The sequence below is a fragment of the Pezoporus occidentalis genome, unplaced genomic scaffold (genome assembly GCF_034315485.1).
Source record: "Pezoporus occidentalis ecotype Australia unplaced genomic scaffold, CSIRO_AGI_Poc_V1 ctg135, whole genome shotgun sequence".
NCBI classification, from domain to species: Eukaryota; Metazoa; Chordata; class Aves; order Psittaciformes; family Psittacidae; genus Pezoporus; species Pezoporus occidentalis.
In genome coordinates this window covers 4,547,907-4,567,120 of record NW_026913157.1, presented here as the reverse complement: position 1 = coordinate 4,567,120, position 19,214 = coordinate 4,547,907, and the positions used below count along the sequence as shown (strand labels likewise).

The 19,214-nt window shown below is 52.1% G+C and overlaps 1 protein-coding gene across 4 annotated transcripts in view; it reads left to right on the top strand.

The window, feature by feature from the left end:
- The first annotated feature begins 2,464 nt into the window (after positions 1–2,464).
- The window catches only part of VAC14 (VAC14 component of PIKFYVE complex), a 62,950-nt gene continuing 46,200 nt past the window's right edge, over positions 2,465–19,214 (top strand). The window contains exons 1-10 of one of the 4 annotated variants that reach the window (XM_062609284.1): positions 2,465–2,598; positions 5,932–6,082; positions 8,086–8,253; positions 8,925–8,987; positions 9,961–10,068; positions 10,822–10,931; positions 12,663–12,769; positions 13,739–13,873; positions 14,145–14,297; positions 16,608–16,665. In XM_062609284.1, coding sequence (XP_062465268.1) covers positions 2,495–2,598; positions 5,932–6,082; positions 8,086–8,253; positions 8,925–8,987; positions 9,961–10,068; positions 10,822–10,931; positions 12,663–12,769; positions 13,739–13,873; positions 14,145–14,297; positions 16,608–16,665 — 1,157 coding nt within the window. In that variant the 5' untranslated portion in view covers positions 2,465–2,494. Of the gene's footprint in view, positions 2,599–5,718; positions 5,738–5,931; positions 6,083–8,085; positions 8,254–8,924; positions 8,988–9,960; positions 10,069–10,821; positions 10,932–12,662; positions 12,770–13,738; positions 13,874–14,144; positions 14,298–16,607; positions 16,666–19,214 lie in introns of those variants that run through there. The other 3 variants (XM_062609285.1, XM_062609286.1, XM_062609287.1) reach the window with 3 other exon arrangements.

Here is a 19,214-nt window from a genome sequence, read left to right as displayed (position 1 = left end):
TATGGCCAAAGTGTAATTTTTGCACGTGACAAGGGAAGGCTGCTCCCTGTGCTCCAGGTGCTGGTGTAGAGCCAGCGTGAGAAGAGTGGGAAGGGTTGTGGGTGCGAGCCAGCAGCCTCTGTGCTCCTCTGCTCCAGACCCTGACTTTCAGCTGCAATGTGCGTGAGAGGCAGAGCCAGACCATCCTCCTGTCCAACCCGAGCAGCGAGGCCTGGACCCTGCAGCCCATCATTGAGGGGAAATACTGGAAAGGGCCTGAATTTATCCGTCTGGAGGCCAGGCAAAAAGAAAAGGCCTACCAGGTCACCTACAGACCCCTAAGCATGAGCTCTGAGAGCAAGAAGCATCAGGTACGTGAGCTGGGCCAGCGTGCTGACCCTCGTGGCATGACCCTCGTAGCTCCCCCTGCTTTGGGCAAGGAGGTTGGACGAGATGACCTTCAGAGGTCCTGTCCAAGCTGAAGGTGTCCTGTGCTCTCTGTTGGAAGCTGGGTTTTGTGGTGGCTGGGCTTGTTTCCCCCTTGCAGCCCAGGTCTGGCAGTCAGGCGTCTTGGGGCTTGGGTGCAGGGTTGTCCCTGCTGGGCACGTTTGCACAGTTCTCGTGCCCATTCAGGGGAGGCACTCACCAGGGGTGTGGTGTGGGTGGGAGAGGCCAGGGCCAGGGGACCATCGTGTTCTTCCCGAGGTGCTGGCTCTGCTGTTGTGACCCACCCTCCATGGTCTCTTGTCTCCCCTGCGCAGACCGACCGTGCCGACTTCCAGACGGCAAAATCCATCAGTGCGGCACCCGCCGGCACTGGGGGCTCAGACCTGAACGTGGAAGTGACCTTTGAGCCCTGCCACCTGGGAGAAGCCAAGGCCACGCTGCAGCTCAGCTCCGCATTGGGCGGGCAGTACTGCATCCCACTCATCAGCCTTGAGCTGCCCCCTGCACCCCAGGGCCCCTTCCTCATCCCAGCCGGCGGCTCCACCTCCATCTCCTTCAGGAACGTCTTCCCGAAGGCCACGGCGTTCCAGTATGCAGTAAAGCACCCGGCCTTCACCGTCAGGGCCCCCGAGATGCTGCGCGCCAAGAGCAGCACCACCATCACCGTCTCCTTCAGGGGCGGCCGGGCTCCTGTCACCAGCAGGCTGGTGGTCTCTTGCCCTGGGGGCTCCTGGATCTACCACCTCCGGGGCCTGCCCTCCACCCTCAAGTGACCAGCTGCCCGCGGCCCTTCCCGCCACGTTCGTGCTCTCTGGAGCAAATAAATTTCATTTAAATTCCTCCCACACGACGTCCTTGTCTCTAAACGGGAGAGACATGAATTTGCTGGATGGACAGCCGGTGGACAAGGAATTGGCTGGATGACTGCACGCAGAGAGTCGCGGTCAATGGCTGAATGTCCAGCTGGAGACCTGTGACGAATGGAGTCCCTCAGGGGTCGGTGTTGGGGCAGACCCTGTTCAACGTCTTTGTCGGCGACACAGACAGTGGGATCGAGCACCCTCAGCAAGTTTGCTGACGCCACCGAGCGGTGTGGTGCAGTCGATGCGCTGGAGGGAAGGGATGGCATCCAGAGGGACCCGGACATGCTGGAGAGGTGTCCAGCCTCATCAAGTTCAACAAGGCCGAGTGCAGGCTCCTGCCCCTGGGTCAGGGCAATCCCAGGCACAGCTGCAGGCTGCGCAGAGAAATGATTCAGAGCAGCCTGAGGAGAAGGACCTGGGGGTGGGAACATGAGCCGGCTTCAGCGTGCGCTTGAGCCCAGAAACCGCCTGTGTCCTGGGCTGTATCACCAACAGCATGAGCAGCAGGTCAAGGGAGGTGATCCTGCTCCTCTACTCTGCTCTCATGAGACCCCTACTCAGAGCACTGTGTACAGTTCTGGTGTCCTCAACAGAAGGACATAGAGCTGTTGCAGCAAATCCAGAGGAGGGCCACGAGGATGCTAAGGGGGATGGAGCAGCTTCTGTACAAAGACAGGCTGAGAAAGTTGGGGCTGTTCAGCCTGGAGAAGGGAAGCTGCGTGGCGAGCTCATAGCAGCCTTCCAGTATCTGAAGGGGGCCTGCAAGGTGCTGGGGAGGTACTCTTGATCAGGGATGGTAGCGGCAGGGCAAGGGGTGATGGGCTTAAAGTGAAACAGAGGAAGTTCAGGTTAGCTAGAAGGAAGAAATTCTTCCCTGTGAGGGTGGTGAGGCCCTGGCACAGGTTGCCCAGAGAAGCTGTGGCTGCCCCATCCCTGGCAGTGTTCAAGGCCAGCTTTGACGGGGCGTGGAGCAACCTGGTCTAGTGGAAGGTATCCCTGCCCGTGGCAGGGGTTGGAACTGGGTGAGCTTTGAGGCCCTTTCCAACCCAAACCAGCCTGGGATTCTGTTACCCTGGAGCAGCAGGAGCTGATGAGGCGGCTGCGGGCAGCCCTCCGGTCCGCCAGGGGGTGTCTTACTACGTGGGTTCGCGGTCACGTGTGCGGCGCCGGCGGGGGCGGGTGCCGGTGACGGCGGCGTTGTAAGGATGAGCGCCGAGCGGGACTTGTCGCCCCTGGCGCCCGGCGTGGTGCGGGCGCTGAACGACAAGTTGTACGAGAAGAGGAAGGTGGCGGCACTCGAGATCGAGAAGTGAGAGCGGGGAAGGACGGGGCCTGGGGGGGAGCCCGCGTGAGCGGTGAAGGCCGGCCTGTGGCCGCCGGCGGGGCTGGAAGCGCGGTGAGGGGACGAGTCCTGCCCGTGGTGCCTATGGGATTCCGGCCTGTGGTGCTTGGGGGTTTCGGGCCGCGGTACTCGGGGGAAGTCCCGGGCCCTGGTGCTCACGGTGGTCCCGCCCTACCCATGGAACTGCCCACGTGATGGCACCGGCTCCCCCGGGAGGTCGGGGACAGGGTTCCCCCGGGGCAGCAGCGGGCTGGAGCGCCTGGAACGGCTCGGGTGACACCGTGAACCTGACTGGGCTCCATTCACCGTCTCTGGTCTGATGGTGCGTCCAGCGAGGAGCGGAGCTGGAGGAGCGATCTGGACCTGGGGGCCCGGCGCTGCTGCGGTGCTCCCAGAGGTGCCCGGCTTCTTCCCGGGGCTGGGGGACACCGGGGGCTTACTGGGCAGAGGCAGGAGCCGCAGCAGTCTGGCGCTGGGCAGCGGTGCCCATCGTGTGTCGCCTTATCTCTCGTCAGGGTCTCGTTTCCTCCTGGGGCCATCCCATCTCTGCACCGGGGTCTCCCAAGCTTATTCCGTACTCGGTTCTGCCGGTGCAGATGGGAAGCTCCTGCCTCAGCCGTGGCCACTGGGTGTACCTGGAGCTCTTCCTGCATCGCTGCTATCTGGGCAGAGCTGCGGTTTTCTCCCAGGCATGGCCATTCCTGTCTAGTGTTGCCCATGTGTGTGCCCTGTGCTGTGTCTTCTTGCTGCTGTGCTGGGTAGGGTGCTTTGTGCTGCTCCGGCCCACAGCTTTGCCTGGGAAGGACTGTGTTCTCCCAGGGCACTGCCTGGGAACTCAGTTCAGAGGGCAGAGCTGAAGCATCCCCTCAGGACAACCCAGCACAGGGCTGACCCAGGCAGGACAGTGAGTTTCAGGTGGGAGCTGTGGCTATGGTGAGCCTGTGAGGGGAGCAGCCTGTGCCATGTGGGTGAAGCTGCTCTGTGTAGCAGTCACTGGGAGATGTGGGAGGATGAGGGGTGGGAACTGCTTGCCTCAACACAGAGGATTCTGTGGGGGAAGCTGTGCATGGGCAGGAGTGGAAAATGGCTCTTGGGACAGGGCAAGCATACACACCAGGTACTAACCCAACACAGCCAGCCTCTTCTCTTCTGGGTGTTTTCTTTCCCTTATTTTCCCAAACACAGTTTGGTAAGAGTGTGAGGGGGAGGAAGGCATGAGCCAACCCTTTCTGAAAATACATGGGTTTAGATCAGCTAAAACCCATCACAGAACATCACCAGCAGCGTGTCTTCCATGTCTGTGGCATCAAGCAAGGAGGTACTCGCTGCCTCTCAGCTCAGGTACCTCCTCGTGGAGCAGCTTCTGCTCCTTGCAGATTCTCTGATACTGCACGATGCTTTTTGCTACCATTTGCCTCATTAGTTAAATTCTGAGCCTTTAAAACTCTTGAAGGAAGCTAGTTATGTTGTTCCTGTTCAAACAAAGTTCTATCTACTAAATCTAGGCAGCAAAAGGATCATCCCAGCGGCCCATGCTGCTGGAGCTCGGTGCATTCTTGCTGGAGCGGGACTGGAGATGGAGCCATTTGCCCTAAAGCAGCAGTTTGTGAGAGGGGGTCATGCTGTAACTGTTGGAGACCTCAGCTTTGGAGTGGGGAGAGTGAGAAGGGGCTCTATGATGCCCTTAGGGAGAAAGGGAGCAGCTGCTTTGCTCAGAGCAGGCTGAGAACAGAGCTGCCATGAACTGGTTTTGGGGAAAAAAGTTCATTAACATCTTCCTATAATGATTTTCCTGAATTTTAAAGTGAGTGTCTAGCCTTTGGCACCCATATGGGATCTGGGAGAGGCTGGTGTGAGATTCAGTATAGTGTCAAAAACACACCTCTATGGAGTTGGGCAGTGTGCCTTTATTGAAGATGAACATAAAGATCCTTTAGGCTTAGATTTTGAGATGCTTGCCTCGAGGGTATGAATAGAAGTCCAAAGAAAAAGGGGGAAAAAGCAGTGCTGCATTGGCCAGGAATCGAACCCAGGCCTCCCACGTAGCAGGCAAGAATTCTACTGCTGAACCACCAATGCTCCAGTTCCCTGTATGACTGCCTGCACAGCTGCCTCCACCTCTCTGGAGGAGCAGGTATGGCCTGTGGAAGCCCTGTTTGCTTTTTGCTGAGGTTTGTTTGTTTGAGAGTCTATTTAAATATTTAAATGTATGGAATATGGGCTGAAGCAATGTGTGTGTGGCTGGAAAGGTCCAAAATCTTGGCAGTGGTGCGGGTCTGGTGGGCCACAATTCCCCACACAGCCACCAGCACTCCCAGTGCATAGAACCATAGAATAGTTGGGGTTGGAAAGGACCTTAAGATCATCTAGTTCCAACACCCCTGCCATGGGCAGGGACACCTGGTACTAAACCGTGTCACCCAAGGCTCTGTCCAGCCTGGCCTTGAGCACCACCAGGGATGGAGCATTCACAACTTCTGTGGGCAACCCATTCCAGTGCCTCACCACCCTTACAGTAAAGAACTTCTTCCTTATACCCAATCTAAACTTCCCCTGTTTAAGTTTTAACCTGTTACCCCTTGTCCTGTCACTACAGTCCCTAATGAAGAGTCCTTCCCCAGCATCCTTGTAGGCCCTCTTCAGATACTGGAAGGCTGCTATGAAGTCTCCACGCAGCCTTCTCTTCTCCAGGCTGAACAGCCCCAGCTTTCTCAGCCTGTCTTCATACAGGAGGTGCTCCAGTCCCCTGATCGTCCTCGTAGCCCTCCTCTGGACTGGCTCCAACAGTTCCATGTCCTTTTTATGTTGAGGACACCAGAACCATGCACAGTACTACAAATGAGGTCTCATGAGAGCAGAGCAGAGGGGCAGGATCACCTCCTTTGACCTGCTAGTCACGATCCTTTTGCATGCTGAGCAGGTCTCTGCTACTTTCTTGTGCCATGATGTGGGTGCTGGAGAGGGAGTCTGAAGACCTGGTGACTTCTTTGTAAGCACACAGCTGCAGTGATTTGCCCTTGAGAGTCTACCTTAGGCTTGGAGTTCACAAATGGTAAAGGAGGCTGCATACTGGGAGCAGCAGGAGGACAGTGAGGAGCTGTTGGATGTGAGTGGGGAGGAGGAAGGACCTCTAGTTTCACTTGTGAGTTCCTTCAGGGTTCCCTTTTTGGTATCATGTTCTTTGGTATTTGTTGTGGGAAAATTCCCTGTTTCTGACAGCCGTGGGGAGCTGAGGCCCCCCAAACGTTTGTGTCTGGCAGGACCTAAAGCCCCCTGGGTGCTTTCCTCTTCTCTTCCCAGGCTGGTGCGAGAGTTTGTAGCTCAGGCCAAGACGTCTCAAATCAAGCACGTGATCCAGATCCTGTCACAGGAGTTTGCGCTCTCCCTGCACCCCCACAGCCGGAAGGGAGGACTCATTGGCCTGGCAGCCTGCTCCATTGCCCTGGGCAAGGTAAGTGCAGTTGGGTTTTTGTGGCTTGTGTGAGCTGTAGTGGGAGAGCAGTGGCTCTTCCTCTGTGAGTGTAACGGGGAGACTCAGGCTGGTGGCCTTGTAGCTCCTTAGCTCCCTCCCTGATTGCAGCATACAGCTGGGCTGTTTTGGAGTATCTCCAGCACACCCAGCCACATCCTTTGGGCATAAGAACATTTGCTGGCCTGGGTGGCATCTTGGCAGCTCCCTAGGAATGATTGAAGTGAATCTGTCCATCCTCAGTCTCCAGCAGCTGGCATTGAGCAGTTGACTCAGCAGGTTGGGTACTTATTTGTGTTAATGGAGCTGAGAAAAACTGAAACCCTTCCTACTCCCACCCCAGCTCAGTCAGCTCCAGCAGCAGACAGGGCCTTTGGGAAGCAGTGCTGAAGAATGAGCCCAGCAGTGGCAGAGTCATGGTCAAAGTGAGGGAGCAGCATCACGTGTCAGGATGCATTAGTCTGAGCTAGCAGCTTTCTGTTGGGTTTGGTAAAAGTTCCACTTGCTCAACGTGTGGATCACTCAGTCTGATTCTGGAGGTGTTATATTGATGTCCCTCTGCATGGGGATGTTGGGTAATTCCTGTCCCAGTTAAGGTCGTTGTAACATTTCTCTCATTAACAAGAACAAGCTCAGTAAGGTGCCTCCAGGTCTAAGCCTCTAAGGTGCCTGCCAGAGCAGCTGGGTCCAAGTGAAGGGGAGCACAGACTCTGAAGGCTAATGGCTATGTCAGTTTTTTGAGTCAAACCATGCAGCTGGTTTTTGACAGCCCCTCCAAGGGAAGGAGTTGTCTTGATCTGTAGAGAGGTATACAGCAAAGAAAGCAGTGCAGGAAGAGCAGCCTGTGCCTGTTGGATTTGGGCTGCATCCAAAGGAGCGTGACCAGCAGGTCAAGGAAGGTGATTCTGCCTCCAGTTCTAAGTCTGCCTGAAACTCCTGCTGTGCCAATGATTCCTTAAGCAAAAATCTTAAATCCTTATATAAAAAATCTTGGGGTGGAGAGGAGACCTTATCAAACATATTCACTTGTGGGCAGAACCAGGATCAACCTGACATGGCTCTTCCATGGTCCAGGAAGACAAACCTCAGCACATAAAATGAATCTTGCTGGGGAATCAGAGCCCCTACAGTGACTTCAGCCAACAGATGTGTCCAGCTTGACTCCACTAGCTCTTGTAGCTCCTTGTCCACAAGCAGCTGCAGTGGCTGGAGTTGCTTCTCTCCTGGTAGCTGGGACCACGGCTGTGTTGGTGTTTCTGGAGATAACAGGGCAGGTAGGTGCTTTGGGTACCAGCGGTTGTGTTTTTGTGAAGCCTATGTCACCAGCTCCTCTGTGCTGCTCATCTCCTGATGTTACAAACAGTAGCCCAACAGACTTTCTTTGCCTAAGTGAAGGTGCAGGTGGGCTTGGTCTGTCACTGTTTGGGCACTGGAAAGCTTGGTGGGTTTGAGACAAAATCAGCTGGCAGAGTGGGATGAATCCTGGCTGACTGCTACAAGGGCTGGTAACAGCTGATTTTGCTGCGGACTGCTACAAGGGCTGGTAACAGCTGATTTTGCTGGGGTCTGCTTCAAGGCCTGTGTGCAGGACACAGAGAGGCAGGGATGGGCTTCTCTGTGGATCAGCCTTCAGCAGAGGAGGGATTGACTCACAGAGAAGGGTACTCAAGCCCTTGAACAGCTGCCCAAACTTCTTCCATATCTCTGGGAATCAAAACCAGGCAAGTTGCAGGTAGCATTTCAGTTGCTGGCATAGACTCCCTTGAAACACTTACTCAGCTGGCTGAGTAATTCAGCTGTACCTGAACAACAAAATACAATAATTTCACTAATAAAATCCAAAACTCATTAATAAATCCTATGCAGCATAGGATGCCCTAAGCCATTATGGGCCTGAATTTTTGCATTATGTTACAGGGCAGCAGCATCTCTTCCATCTCCTTCTGGCATAGTCTTCAACTAACCAGTCTCCTCCTGCCCACTAGGACTCTGGGCTTTACCTGAAGGAGCTGATTGAGCCAGTGCTGACATGTTTCAACGATGCCGACAGTCGACTGCGGTACTACGCCTGTGAGGCTCTCTATAACATTGTGAAGGTGGCCAGGGGATCTGTCCTCCCACACTTCGACGTGCTCTTTGATGGCCTCAGCAGGGTAAGAAGCTTCTTCACAACCCCCATCTGCTTTTCTTTCCCACAGTGGAGAACTAAGGCTTGTCCCCTAGTCGTTTTCTTCTCTGGATCAAGCAAACCAAGTTGTCCGAGGTCTTCTTTCCAAGTAAACTTGTTTGCTTTGACTCGGCCAGGTCTGAAGGACCACATGAGTAGTTCTTGCAGCAGTACAGTAGCCACTGATTTTGTGGGTGCTGGAGTTCACTGTAAAATACCTTATTCTCTGTCATCACCTCCAGGATGCATTTTCCTGCTCTCTTTTGAGTGATATTAGAAAATGAGGCTGACAGAACTGCTGCAGGTGAGGTGGCTCTGCAGCACTAAAGCTTTGTGGGGTCAAAACCATGTCTACACATGCCTGTCTGCAGCTTTTCACTGTCAACTTGCATTTCTCTGCCTCTTGAGAGCGTGGCTGCTGGCCCATGAAAACCTGTGTAGCTGCAGGAGCTGATGGTGCTTGATGCCCCCTTAGGAAGTTTCTCAGGAGAATTTGTTGAGCCTAATGCAGAGCTGAAGATAAAGGAGCTTCTCTGTGTCTGTCGCTGTGATGCCAAATGGTAGAAACAGTCCTGTGAGCCTGATGGGAGTTCCACTGTGGAGCAGGCAGCAGCCCTGGGACCCACTGTTGCAATGGTTCTTGTCTGTCATTCACAGCTGGCTGCTGATCCTGACCCGAACGTCAAAAGCGGTTCTGAGCTCCTTGATCGCCTTCTCAAGGTATTTTTCCTCCCCACCTGAGAATCCTTGGTGCAGGCTGCAGGCATGTCCTGGCTGGGATGTGTTGGTGTCTCAAGCCTGTGGCTACTGTCAAAACATTTTTTTCTCTCACTGGCCATAGCCTCTCAGATTGAGGGCCTGGTGATGATCCTGGGCAGCTGGGTTGAGGAGCTGGTAGGTTATCACAGTGCCACATGAGTGTTCACATCTTGGCAGCCAGGTGTTTGGGGGAGCAAGGTTTTAATCTGATCAGGGTTGCAGCTCCATCCCAGGCAGCAGAAGGGCTCTTCCTCTGCTTTTCTTCCCTTGCCTGAGTGAGTAATGATGTGAGCAGAGCTACTCTGCTGCTGCTTCAGGCTGGGTGATTCAGTTCCCGTTCTGTCTGCTGATGGGCTTTTACTCTCACAGAGCTCCCAGTTCTTTTTCTGCTGTTCAGAGGTGAGTATTTCCCTGCCAGGTTCTGCCCTCACTCCTTATTATCACAGCAGTTAATGCAGGATGTGCATCGCCTGCTGCAAACCTTCCTGCTGGGAGTTCTGCTCCACCACTGGTGCAAGAGGCTTGGCCACGTGGCAGAATCCATCAAGTGTGTAGGAAGAGCTTTAAAGAAAAGCCAGGGCACTCTGCCACCCCTTATGTGCGTGGTTGTATCAAAGATGCTTGCTCATGTGTGCAAAGCACCACTGAGGCATGAATTGGGGAAGCTCCTATCCTCCTCCTGTCCAGCAGGGCTGGCACACAGCTGGCACACAGCAGGGATTAACACCACATTAATCCCTGCCCAAGGGGGATTACTAGGTCATGGTCTGAATAAACCGTATGGTTTCTTCTCCCCAGGTTTCCTGACCCACAGACACATGTGTCAACTGCTTGTCGTGCTATTTCCTGTCATATGCCTTAAAAAAGGCTGGATAGGAGTGGCTGCGTGAGGTGGTGGCCATCCCTCCTAACATCTTCTGCTTGGGCTCTGCAGGACATTGTGACAGAGAACAACCAATTTGACTTGGTAAGCTTCATCCCACTGCTGCGTGAGAGGATTTACTCCAACAACCAGTATGCCCGCCAGTTCATCATATCCTGGGTAGGTGCATGCTGCCAGTCTGAACTGCAAAATCCTGTGATCCATCAGCATCCCATGTCTGGGCAGACAGCAGATATCCACAGTGATGTGTGGGCTCAGGCACCTGAATTTACTTGGACAGGGGGGTTTAAGCCAGCAGAATTTTTCACCTGCTTCTTTAAAATCCCATCTCCCTGTCACGACAGTGCTGCGGTTGTAGGGATGTTATGCTGGTGCAGGATGTTGCACACCAAGTTAGAAAACAAAGTTGAAGCATTGCTTGTATAAATAGGCACACTGTGGTCTGGAGGTTACAGTTTCCCAACGGACAGTGCTTCTGTCACGCAACAGTGACAGGATTATTGCTCTCCAGGAGGCAAGGAATCTACTTATTTTCTCCTTTTTGTGCAAGGCAGAAAGCTCTCTGTGCTTGGCTTCGCTCTGTGGAGGGATGCGTGCCTCTGCTGCGCTCTCTCTTTCAGGTGTACTGTTTGCTGGCTCCTGTCTACCTGCATGCCTCTTGGAAATCATTCCTGATCCCTGCTCTGGTTTACAGAGCTGTGGTTGGAAAGGTAGCTGCAGGCTGATGGCTTACTTCTGGTGCTAACTCAGCTTCTTTCCAAGACAGACAAGTCCACACTGTCCCTTTGTCCTTCCCCGCCATCCCACACAGCTCAGCTCTGAATTCCTCAGTATTGTGCCAGATTTGTGCTGGAGATCTTAGGTAGCTTCTCCAAAATTCACCTCTACTTTCTTATTCTTCCCCTGAACTAGATCCTGGTCTTGGAATCTGTGCCTGACATCAACCTCTTGGATTACCTCCCGGAAATCTTGGACGGGCTTTTCCAGATCCTGGGAGACAACAACAAGGAGATACGGAAAATGTGAGTGTGGAAGCTGGCTGGGTGCAAGGGCTGTCCCTTGCTTACTGTCTGTCCATCACCCTCTTCATTTATAGGAAAGATGGGAAAAGACATTTTAGCAGGGCTTATTGTGACAGGATATGGGGTGATGGTTTTAAACTGAAAAAGGGAGATTCAGGGTAGATGTGAGGAAGAAATTATTTACAATGAGGGAGTGAAACACTGGTCCAGGTTGCCCAAAGAGGTGGTGGGTGCACTGTCCCTGGAGACACTGAAGGCCAGGCTGGATGTGTTTCTGGGCAACTTGATCTAGTTGAAGGTGTTCCTTCAGGGAACCTGCAGGGCGGGGGTTGGACTGGATGAGCTTTGAAGATTCCTTCTGGCTGAAACTGTTCTGTGGTTTTGTGATCCTGTGACTTGTTTTCTGCTCTTCTGTGTAACTGCAGCAAAATCCCATGCATGTGGTGGGAGACAGTGATCTGGCTGGCTTGGTCAGTGGATCAAAGTGTCCTTGGCAAGGACATCCCTTCCCTGAATTGTGGCTGGAGTGGCTGTGGAGGGCACTGTGGTCTGTGCTGGTGGAGAAACTGTTCTGGCTCAATTTAGCCATTGCCTTCCCAGCCCTTGCACCCAGTATTGGAGCTGCAGAGGCTCATTTGTGGTTCACAGGTGGAGTATGAGCTCTCTGAACAAGCTTGCAGCATGTGAGTCTCTCTCAGCAAGATAGAGCACCAACCCAGCATCTCCTGGGTGGAGAAAAGAAGTAATCATTGGGAGCTTGCTCCTCAGGTCCGTTGCTAGTCTCAAGACAGAGGCATTGTGAAGTGCAGGAGTGGCTGCACGTTCTCAGGGAGATCAGAGGATCTTGGCTTCTTGCATTGTGAGAGGGTAACTGGACCTGTTTTGTAGTGCCTGAGCACCTGGAGACTGGTATCGTGGTTCGAACACAGTCAGCCATAAATCACGCAGTCGTTCTCTCACTCCCCCCACTTTTTGCCCTCCCCCTGCTCCCGGAGGGATGGGGAGGAGAAGCAAAAGAATGCAACTCCCATGGGTTGAGATAAGAACAGTTTAGTAACTAAGGTATAACACAAGCCACTACTGCTACCAATAATAATAATGATAAAGGAAATAACAAGGGAAGAGAATACCACACCTCACCACCTCGCCCGACCGAGCACTGACCGATACCTAGTCCAGCCCTGCAGTGAACTAGCCCTTCCGGGTCTCTCAGTTACATCCTGGGCATGATGTGCTGTGGTATGGGTCAGGTGTCCTATCTCTGCTTCTTCCTGGCTTTCCCCTTCTCCCTGGCAGAACATGAGGCTCACAGAGTCCTTGGTCAGAGTAAACATTTGAGCAGTAACTAAAAACATCAGTGTTATCAGCACTGTTCCCAGGCCAAAAGTCAAAAACACAGTGCTGCACCAGCTACTAAGAAAGAGAAAAAATGACTGCTACCACTAAGCCCAGGACAGCTGGCCTGGGTCTGTCCCACTGCCAAGTTCTCCTGGATCATCCCTGCTTCTTTGTTTCCCAGTGTCCACATGTTGAGGAGCAAGCACTGAAAGCTTTGGGTATCTTCTGCCCCCCCCTCCCGTCTGTGCTCCCCATCCCAGGCACATCTTGATCTCACCAGAGCCTGCGTGCTATGCCTATAGGAGGCTGATATCTGTAACTTCTCTGTATGGTCCCCATAACTTCTCCATGCAAGATCCTCAAGCACTGACCAGCTGCTTTGCCTTTCTGCAGGTGTGAGATGGCTCTAGGGGAGTTCCTCAAGGAGATCAAGAAGAATCCCTCCAGCGTCAAGTTTGCAGAAATGGCCAATATCCTGGTGATCCATTGCCAGGCAGCAGGTAAGGACCAAGCAGCAGTGTCCACCGCCGTCTTTGTGGTGCTTGACCATAGGCCAAGAGTTTTCCAGTGGCTGTTCACCACTCACCTACTTGGCTTTTCTTTGTCATCATGCATGCAAATCCTACTGAAAGGGAGGAACAGGCAGCTACTGCTCTTGTACTGCTGATCCCCAGCCTCAAATACAGCTCTGGCATCCTCCTGAAGTGGAAGTGCCTGAAAGTAAAATATCTGGCTGGGGATATCCAGTACATCTAAGGATCTCCTTAGGGGTTTAACCTCTGCTGGCACTGGGTGCATAGGCAGACAGTTAAGTTTGGTGTGCCACACCACGCTCTAGCTCCTACAGGTCCACTGTAGGCAGTGGCAGAGGGTTACAGCTGCAGCTGGATGTATTTCCTGAGAAGGATCTTACCCGTGAGCTGAGTTCATTGAACTTAAGCTGCTCTTTAAACATTGCTGAATGGGAGTGGGTTTCTTCTGAGACAGAAATACAGAAATAGACCCAGACTGCTTGCTCCTGATTGAACTGATGCCCCATGAATTTACAGTGTTTAAGCCTAAAATTCAGCCTTGCCTTGGGTGACTGCCCCAGCAGTGCTCCCTATTCCAGAATTTAGGGATTTTAAAGCCACAAGTGATGTTTGACCCCCACACAACAGCTGCTACGGGTGTGACAGAGGAAATAACCTTATGCATTCGGAAATTTGACAGAATACTTGTAAATGAGGGAACACCATGGATTGAACTGGGTTAACTCTGAAACCTAATGTTTGTGTTTAATCTCAACCTCACTGCAGACTAGGTCTTGTATATCTCCTCTGAGACAAAACTGTCGCAGATTATGGTCATTCTGAACTAGTGACTCTGGATGGAGTAGAGGCATTTCTGCTTGCAGATGGTGCTTGGCTGTGGAGTCTGCTCAGCTACCAGTGCTGTCCTTTCCCTTACCTTTGTCACATGTCTTCCAGATGACCTGATCCAGCTGACAGCTATGTGCTGGATGAGGGAGTTCATCCAGCTGGCTGGCCGGGTGATGCTGCCTTACTCCTCAGGAATTCTGACTGCTGTCCTGCCATGTCTCTCCTACGACGATCGCAAGAAGAGTATCCTTGTAACTTGGAGCTGCTCCCATTCCTGCTACAACCCACAGGGAAGTGCCTGTTCCCTGCCTCTGGGATGCAGGGCCAGCTACATGGCTGGACAGGGCTAGTGGAAGTCCCACCAAGTGCTGAAATCTGCACTTTGGAACTATGGGGAGTTGCAGTACCTGGGCTGGGGCAGCCATGGTGGGGCTGTGATGTCTTCTCCGTGGCTGGCCGGATGTTGCCCCTTCTGTGTGTGGGACTGTGTATTCCTTACACTGGCTCCACTCAGATATCAAGCAGGTGGCGAATGTGTGCAACCAGAGCCTGATGAAGCTTGTCATCCCAGAGGACGATGAAATGGATGAAGCTAGGCAGTTGACAACCCTATCGGCAGAGCCCACCTCAGAGGAGTTCGTCTCCAAGCCAGAGGCAGGATCCAGTGGTGAGTCTCTCCTTATTCTGATCCATTAGAGTGTGAAGAAGGTCAAAGGAAGGTCCTCAAGAGAAATTCTGAGTTGGTTTGATGTCCTGTGGCAGCTCAGGGCACATGGGACCCTTCTGCTTTCTTTGAGCCTTGGTGCTGTAGCAGGGTCACTGATAGTCCTGGTTCGCAGGCACTGCTGCACTCCCTGGTGAGCATCCCCTTGCCACGCTGCACTTCAACTTAAGTCATTAAGTTGACCAGAAAATGATCATTTATAGTTAAAATGTTTAGTGCCTTGCTACATAACACAGGAAGAGAATAGCCCACCTGTCCTGCACTGACTGGTTTAGAAGGAGCTATGATGCTCTCAAATGAGAGCTTGGGGAGCTGTGTTAGTCCAGGGAGAGCACCAGTACCTGCGTGGGGGGTGTCTGTGTTGGGTAAGGGTAGGGAACAGAAAGGAGAAGAATTTTCAGTCCTTTCCAGAATTCATGGTGTTCTTGTGGCCATCACCTCACAGAAGTATTGTTCCAGCCCTAAAGTTTCCAGAATGGAAAAGGTAAAGTCTGCAAGTGTTATGGAAGACCTGAAAGAGTGTTCAAGTGAGAAGAAACTAAACCAAGAAGCTCCTGTGGCTCAATGCCTGGAAACAGCAGCAGCTTTAGCTTTCCAGCCGCATCCCTTTGATGCTGTTGTCCTGGCATGACTAAATGCTGCATCTGGCACATCTTCTTGTCCAGGTGTGTGAAATACATGTAACATTTACATCACACAAGCTAATCTGCTGTATTCTGGGGCTGCACCTTCAGCCCAGTGCAGTTCTGTAACATGCCTGCAAGTGGCTTTTGGAAAATCTTGTCAAAGGGTTTCCCACTTCCCTGCAAGAGGGAGCAGGAAAGTGGAAATTGAAAGGCTGAGGATTTTTCTTGTTCAGCAGCAGCTGGGTGCAAGGTGAAGAGGCAGGAGCTGTGCCGGCATCCACAGATGGATGCACAGGCAGTACTGCAAAGGGAAGCATTGGTGGTTTAGTGGTAGAATTCTCACCTGCCACCTGGGAGGCTCAGGTTCGATTCCCGGCCAATGCAGTAGCTTTTTGGAAGGGAAAAAATTCAGGGCTGTAGCACAGCACCAAAAAGTTTTATTCTTTATTTGTTCCAAGAATACCTCATTTTATTAAAATCTATGGCAGAAGACCTTTAAAACATCAACAGAAAGTTCAGCCACTTCAATCTCTACCCCTTTTGGGTTGGATTGTACCTTGAAGGGGCCAGGATCAGATAAACCTGGGATGCTATTGCAGGTCTGGTCCCTTGCGCTGGTGTGGTGGCGCTGTTGCATGTGTGAGTAAAGGCCGAGGGTACAAAGGGGCATGAAGAGTAAAGTTCATCCTGTCCTGTTTTCACCATTCTTGTAAGACCCAGTTTTAGCACAGAGCAGAGGCTGAAAAGCTATTTGGGTTGCTTGGCTTCCACATGGAGTCATGCTATAGCAATGCTGGCCAAGTGGAGATGTCCTGGGTTGGACTCAGCCTTTTCTGTGCTTGTGTGGTATCTCTAGGCCTTGAAATCTGTACAGTAGAAGCCAGCTCTGCACTATTTTAATTTAATGAGTCTTCTGAATTTAAAATTCCAATGAGTTGAAGTGTGGCTGGAGATCTTGCAAGCTCTTTGAAACACAAAATTTTCTGGAATAACTAGTTCTAGTCATGTCAGATAACTTAATACTTGTTATACGTAATAATATATATACAATATCTATGTGTCTATCTACTTAGATTAGATATTAGAAAGTTCTTCCCTGTGAGGGTGGTGAGGCCCTGGCACAGGTTGCCCAGAGAAGCTGTGGCTGCCCCATCCCTGGCAGTGTTCAAGGTCAGCTTGGACGGGGCTTGAAGCAACCTGCTCTAGTGGAAGGTGTCTCTGCCCATGACAGGGGGTTGGAACTGGATGAACCTTAAGGTCCCTTCAACCCAAACTGTCTTGTGATTCTATGACACCATTCTGAGCTCCTTCTTTGGGAGTGGTTGAAACCATCAGAAGGATGTTTGTGGGTCTCTGTTGCAGAGGAGACCCAGTTTGGGGCAGAGTTTTGAAGCTGTGCAGCCTGCATTTTGCCAGGTAAGTGCAGGCCTGTGCCAGCTTTGTGCAGTACCTCTGGCAGTGGAGAAGACTTTGACAAGCATGGAGTGTTAAAGGCTCAGTGCAGGTAGAAGGGATCCTCAGGGTCCCCAGACTGTCAAATGGTGGCTTTGCAGAAGGTCATGCAGCTCTCCATACTCTGCCTTCCCTGTCATCCCACTAACTGTGTCTCCTATTTACCTGCCCCCAGGCTTTCTGGACGTAGCCAGCGATTCCAGCTTCAGCGACAATGTCTTGACAGCATCCAGGTAGGGTCTGTTTGTTGCTTCAGAGGGGCTTGGAAAGAAGGAGAAGTTTCTCAGGGTGCAGACAGCAACTGACATAACTTTGGGGAATGATGGTCTGGGCTGGAAAGCAGTTGGAGTCTTCTGGTCCACAGTGGGGTGGATGCTTTAGGAGTTGCTGTTTCTTTCTGATGCACCTGCACCAAAATATCTTGACTTTGTCGTAAACTGAGGGGTTTGCTCCCTCAGGAGACTTTGCAAAGCCCGCTGGGGTGGGTCTGATGAAGCAGCAGTGTCTGTGCACTCGGGATTCTGCACTTTGCCTATCTTTAAACCCCCATGGTTGGTCACTCTGCCTAGAAGACAGGCTGAAGATTGGGAGAAGGTGTATGGTCGTTTTGGTTATGGATTTTCTCGCTTGGCCAAAACAGGAGGCGTTTGGTTCCCTCCTGCCTCTGCAGAGGAGTGGTGGTAGAGGAACAGCGGTGTGTGGTCTGCTGGAGGCACAGTATCTCATCTGAATAATCTCTCCTGCAAATACCTTTTTTCCCCATCCAGCTGTCAGTTAATCTGGAATCAAATATATCTGATTTTAAATCACATTTACTTTTCTACTGCTGCCTGCAGTACTTTTCCTAAGAGGTCGTGATTTCCAACACTGTTATTGTGATGGTGCATGTATTTGGCTGGTGTGGTTCCCAAACTAGGATCTGCTACTCTAACTGCATCGTATCAGTGAGGCTGATGCGTGATGTCCATCATAATGCATCCTAGAGCAATGCAAGCATCTGCTTTTCAGTTTGGATGGTCTGTATCTTCAGTTCCCTTTTTTCCATTCCTGCAAAGCCCAGCTACTCCCTGGTCTTAATGATGCCCTTAATTTTTTTCCTCTCTTGATAGTATAGGTCTTTTCATTTTCACTTGGATTTCATTTTATAGCTGTTAAATGGTTTTCCCTGGCTTTCCTGTGATTGCTGCATCTGTCCTGGCCCTGCTCAGCCCTTAAAGTTTAGCAGGTACTGAAGTGGGAGTACATAGGACTGAAACTAGGAAGGGGAAGGAAAAGGAGAGGCATTAAGTTCAGGAGGGCAAGTGATAACTGCTTCTCTGTGCTGAAGAAGTTGTGGGGGGGAGAGAGGGAGAGAAGACCAGTGGGGGATAAAAGCAGGGAGAGCTGGAGTGACTTGGTCATAGAGTCACTGAGAGCCCAAGCTAAAAGAAAAAACAGGGAGAACCATCCAGGACAGCTGGCAAGATCCTTTGCCTCTCTAAGAGAAGACCTGGTTTTACAGAAGGACTTGTTCTTGAGCCATTCTAAGCCTTTTGAAAAGGAGACTCCAAGTTTTATCCTGGGGTTTACCTAGTCTCAGGCCATCTTGTGGGATCTCTCTGCTGTCCTGCATCAGGACCTGAAAACTTTTCACTGTGGCATCCACTGTGGGGGGATTGTCATGGTTTGGAGTCTGTTGGAGGCTGACAGGAGCCATGGACATCAGCCCAGTGCTCCATCTGTTGCTTAGGCTGCCTGGCTTGTCCCTGGTGCTGGGAGGTGAGAGATGGCACCAGTTGCAGCTGTAATTCATACCAGGGAGCAGGCAGCTGCCTGCATGTGGAATGCCCACTGGGTGTCATGACAGGACCACAAGAAATCGTGTCATTGCTTTGGAAAGGTAGAAGGCCTGCAGAAGGAGGAAGTTGCAGCTACCTTTGAAGATGAATTCATTCTCTGCTTGTTTTTTTTTTTTTTTTTGTTCGTTCCCCCCTGCTTTCCCCAGTCTTCCCCAGTGAGTGCTGGAGAATGGCCTGGTGCCAGACATCCAGCTCCTGCCATCCAGCTCTCGCACCCCCTTCTCCTGCCCTCCTGCACGGCTGAGGTCTGCAGTGGGATAGACTGCAGCAGTGGAGAGAAGTGAAGGAGAAGGATCTCTATCGGCATAGGTGGAGGAGCTACAGCCCAGCATCTGCAGAGGATTGTCTTCCATGAAGATGTCATCCAAGAAAATGACAGGGCCTCAGTGCTTGATACATGGATGCTGGGCACATTTCTGTGGCCCCAGACTGACACACATAGCCCCGTCCCTCCCACCCCGCTCCTAAAATGTGCTGTTGGCAGCCCAAAATGCTTCCAGGGTAATTGTCAGCTTCACTTGGAGGGAGCTTCCTGGTGGCAGTTACTAGAAAATGGGGACTGTGTGCCAAGACAGAAACTGGCTCCTGGGAAAGCCCTGCTGCAGGAGGCTGGAGTTGATTAGGGGCTCCCCATGCAGGTGGAGGTCCCTGCTTCCAGTGTCTGCAAAATCTCTCACCAGAGGTGGACCAGAACTGTGTTTCAGAGGGAGTGGACTTTTTCTGTGGCCTAGCTGACTGTGCTGATGCTGCGATGGCTGCTGTGAGCCCGGGTCAGGAAGGGGAGGTGGGAAGTATGGCTGCTGGAGCAGAGTCCAGGCTTTCTTCTGTCAGTCTGAACTGCTGCAGGAGAAGATGCAGATGTCTGTCCTGTGTCACTGGACCAAAGCAGCTGGAAAGTGCCTTTTAGGCTCTTGTAGCTGCATTGGTGTTTTCAGTACAAGATC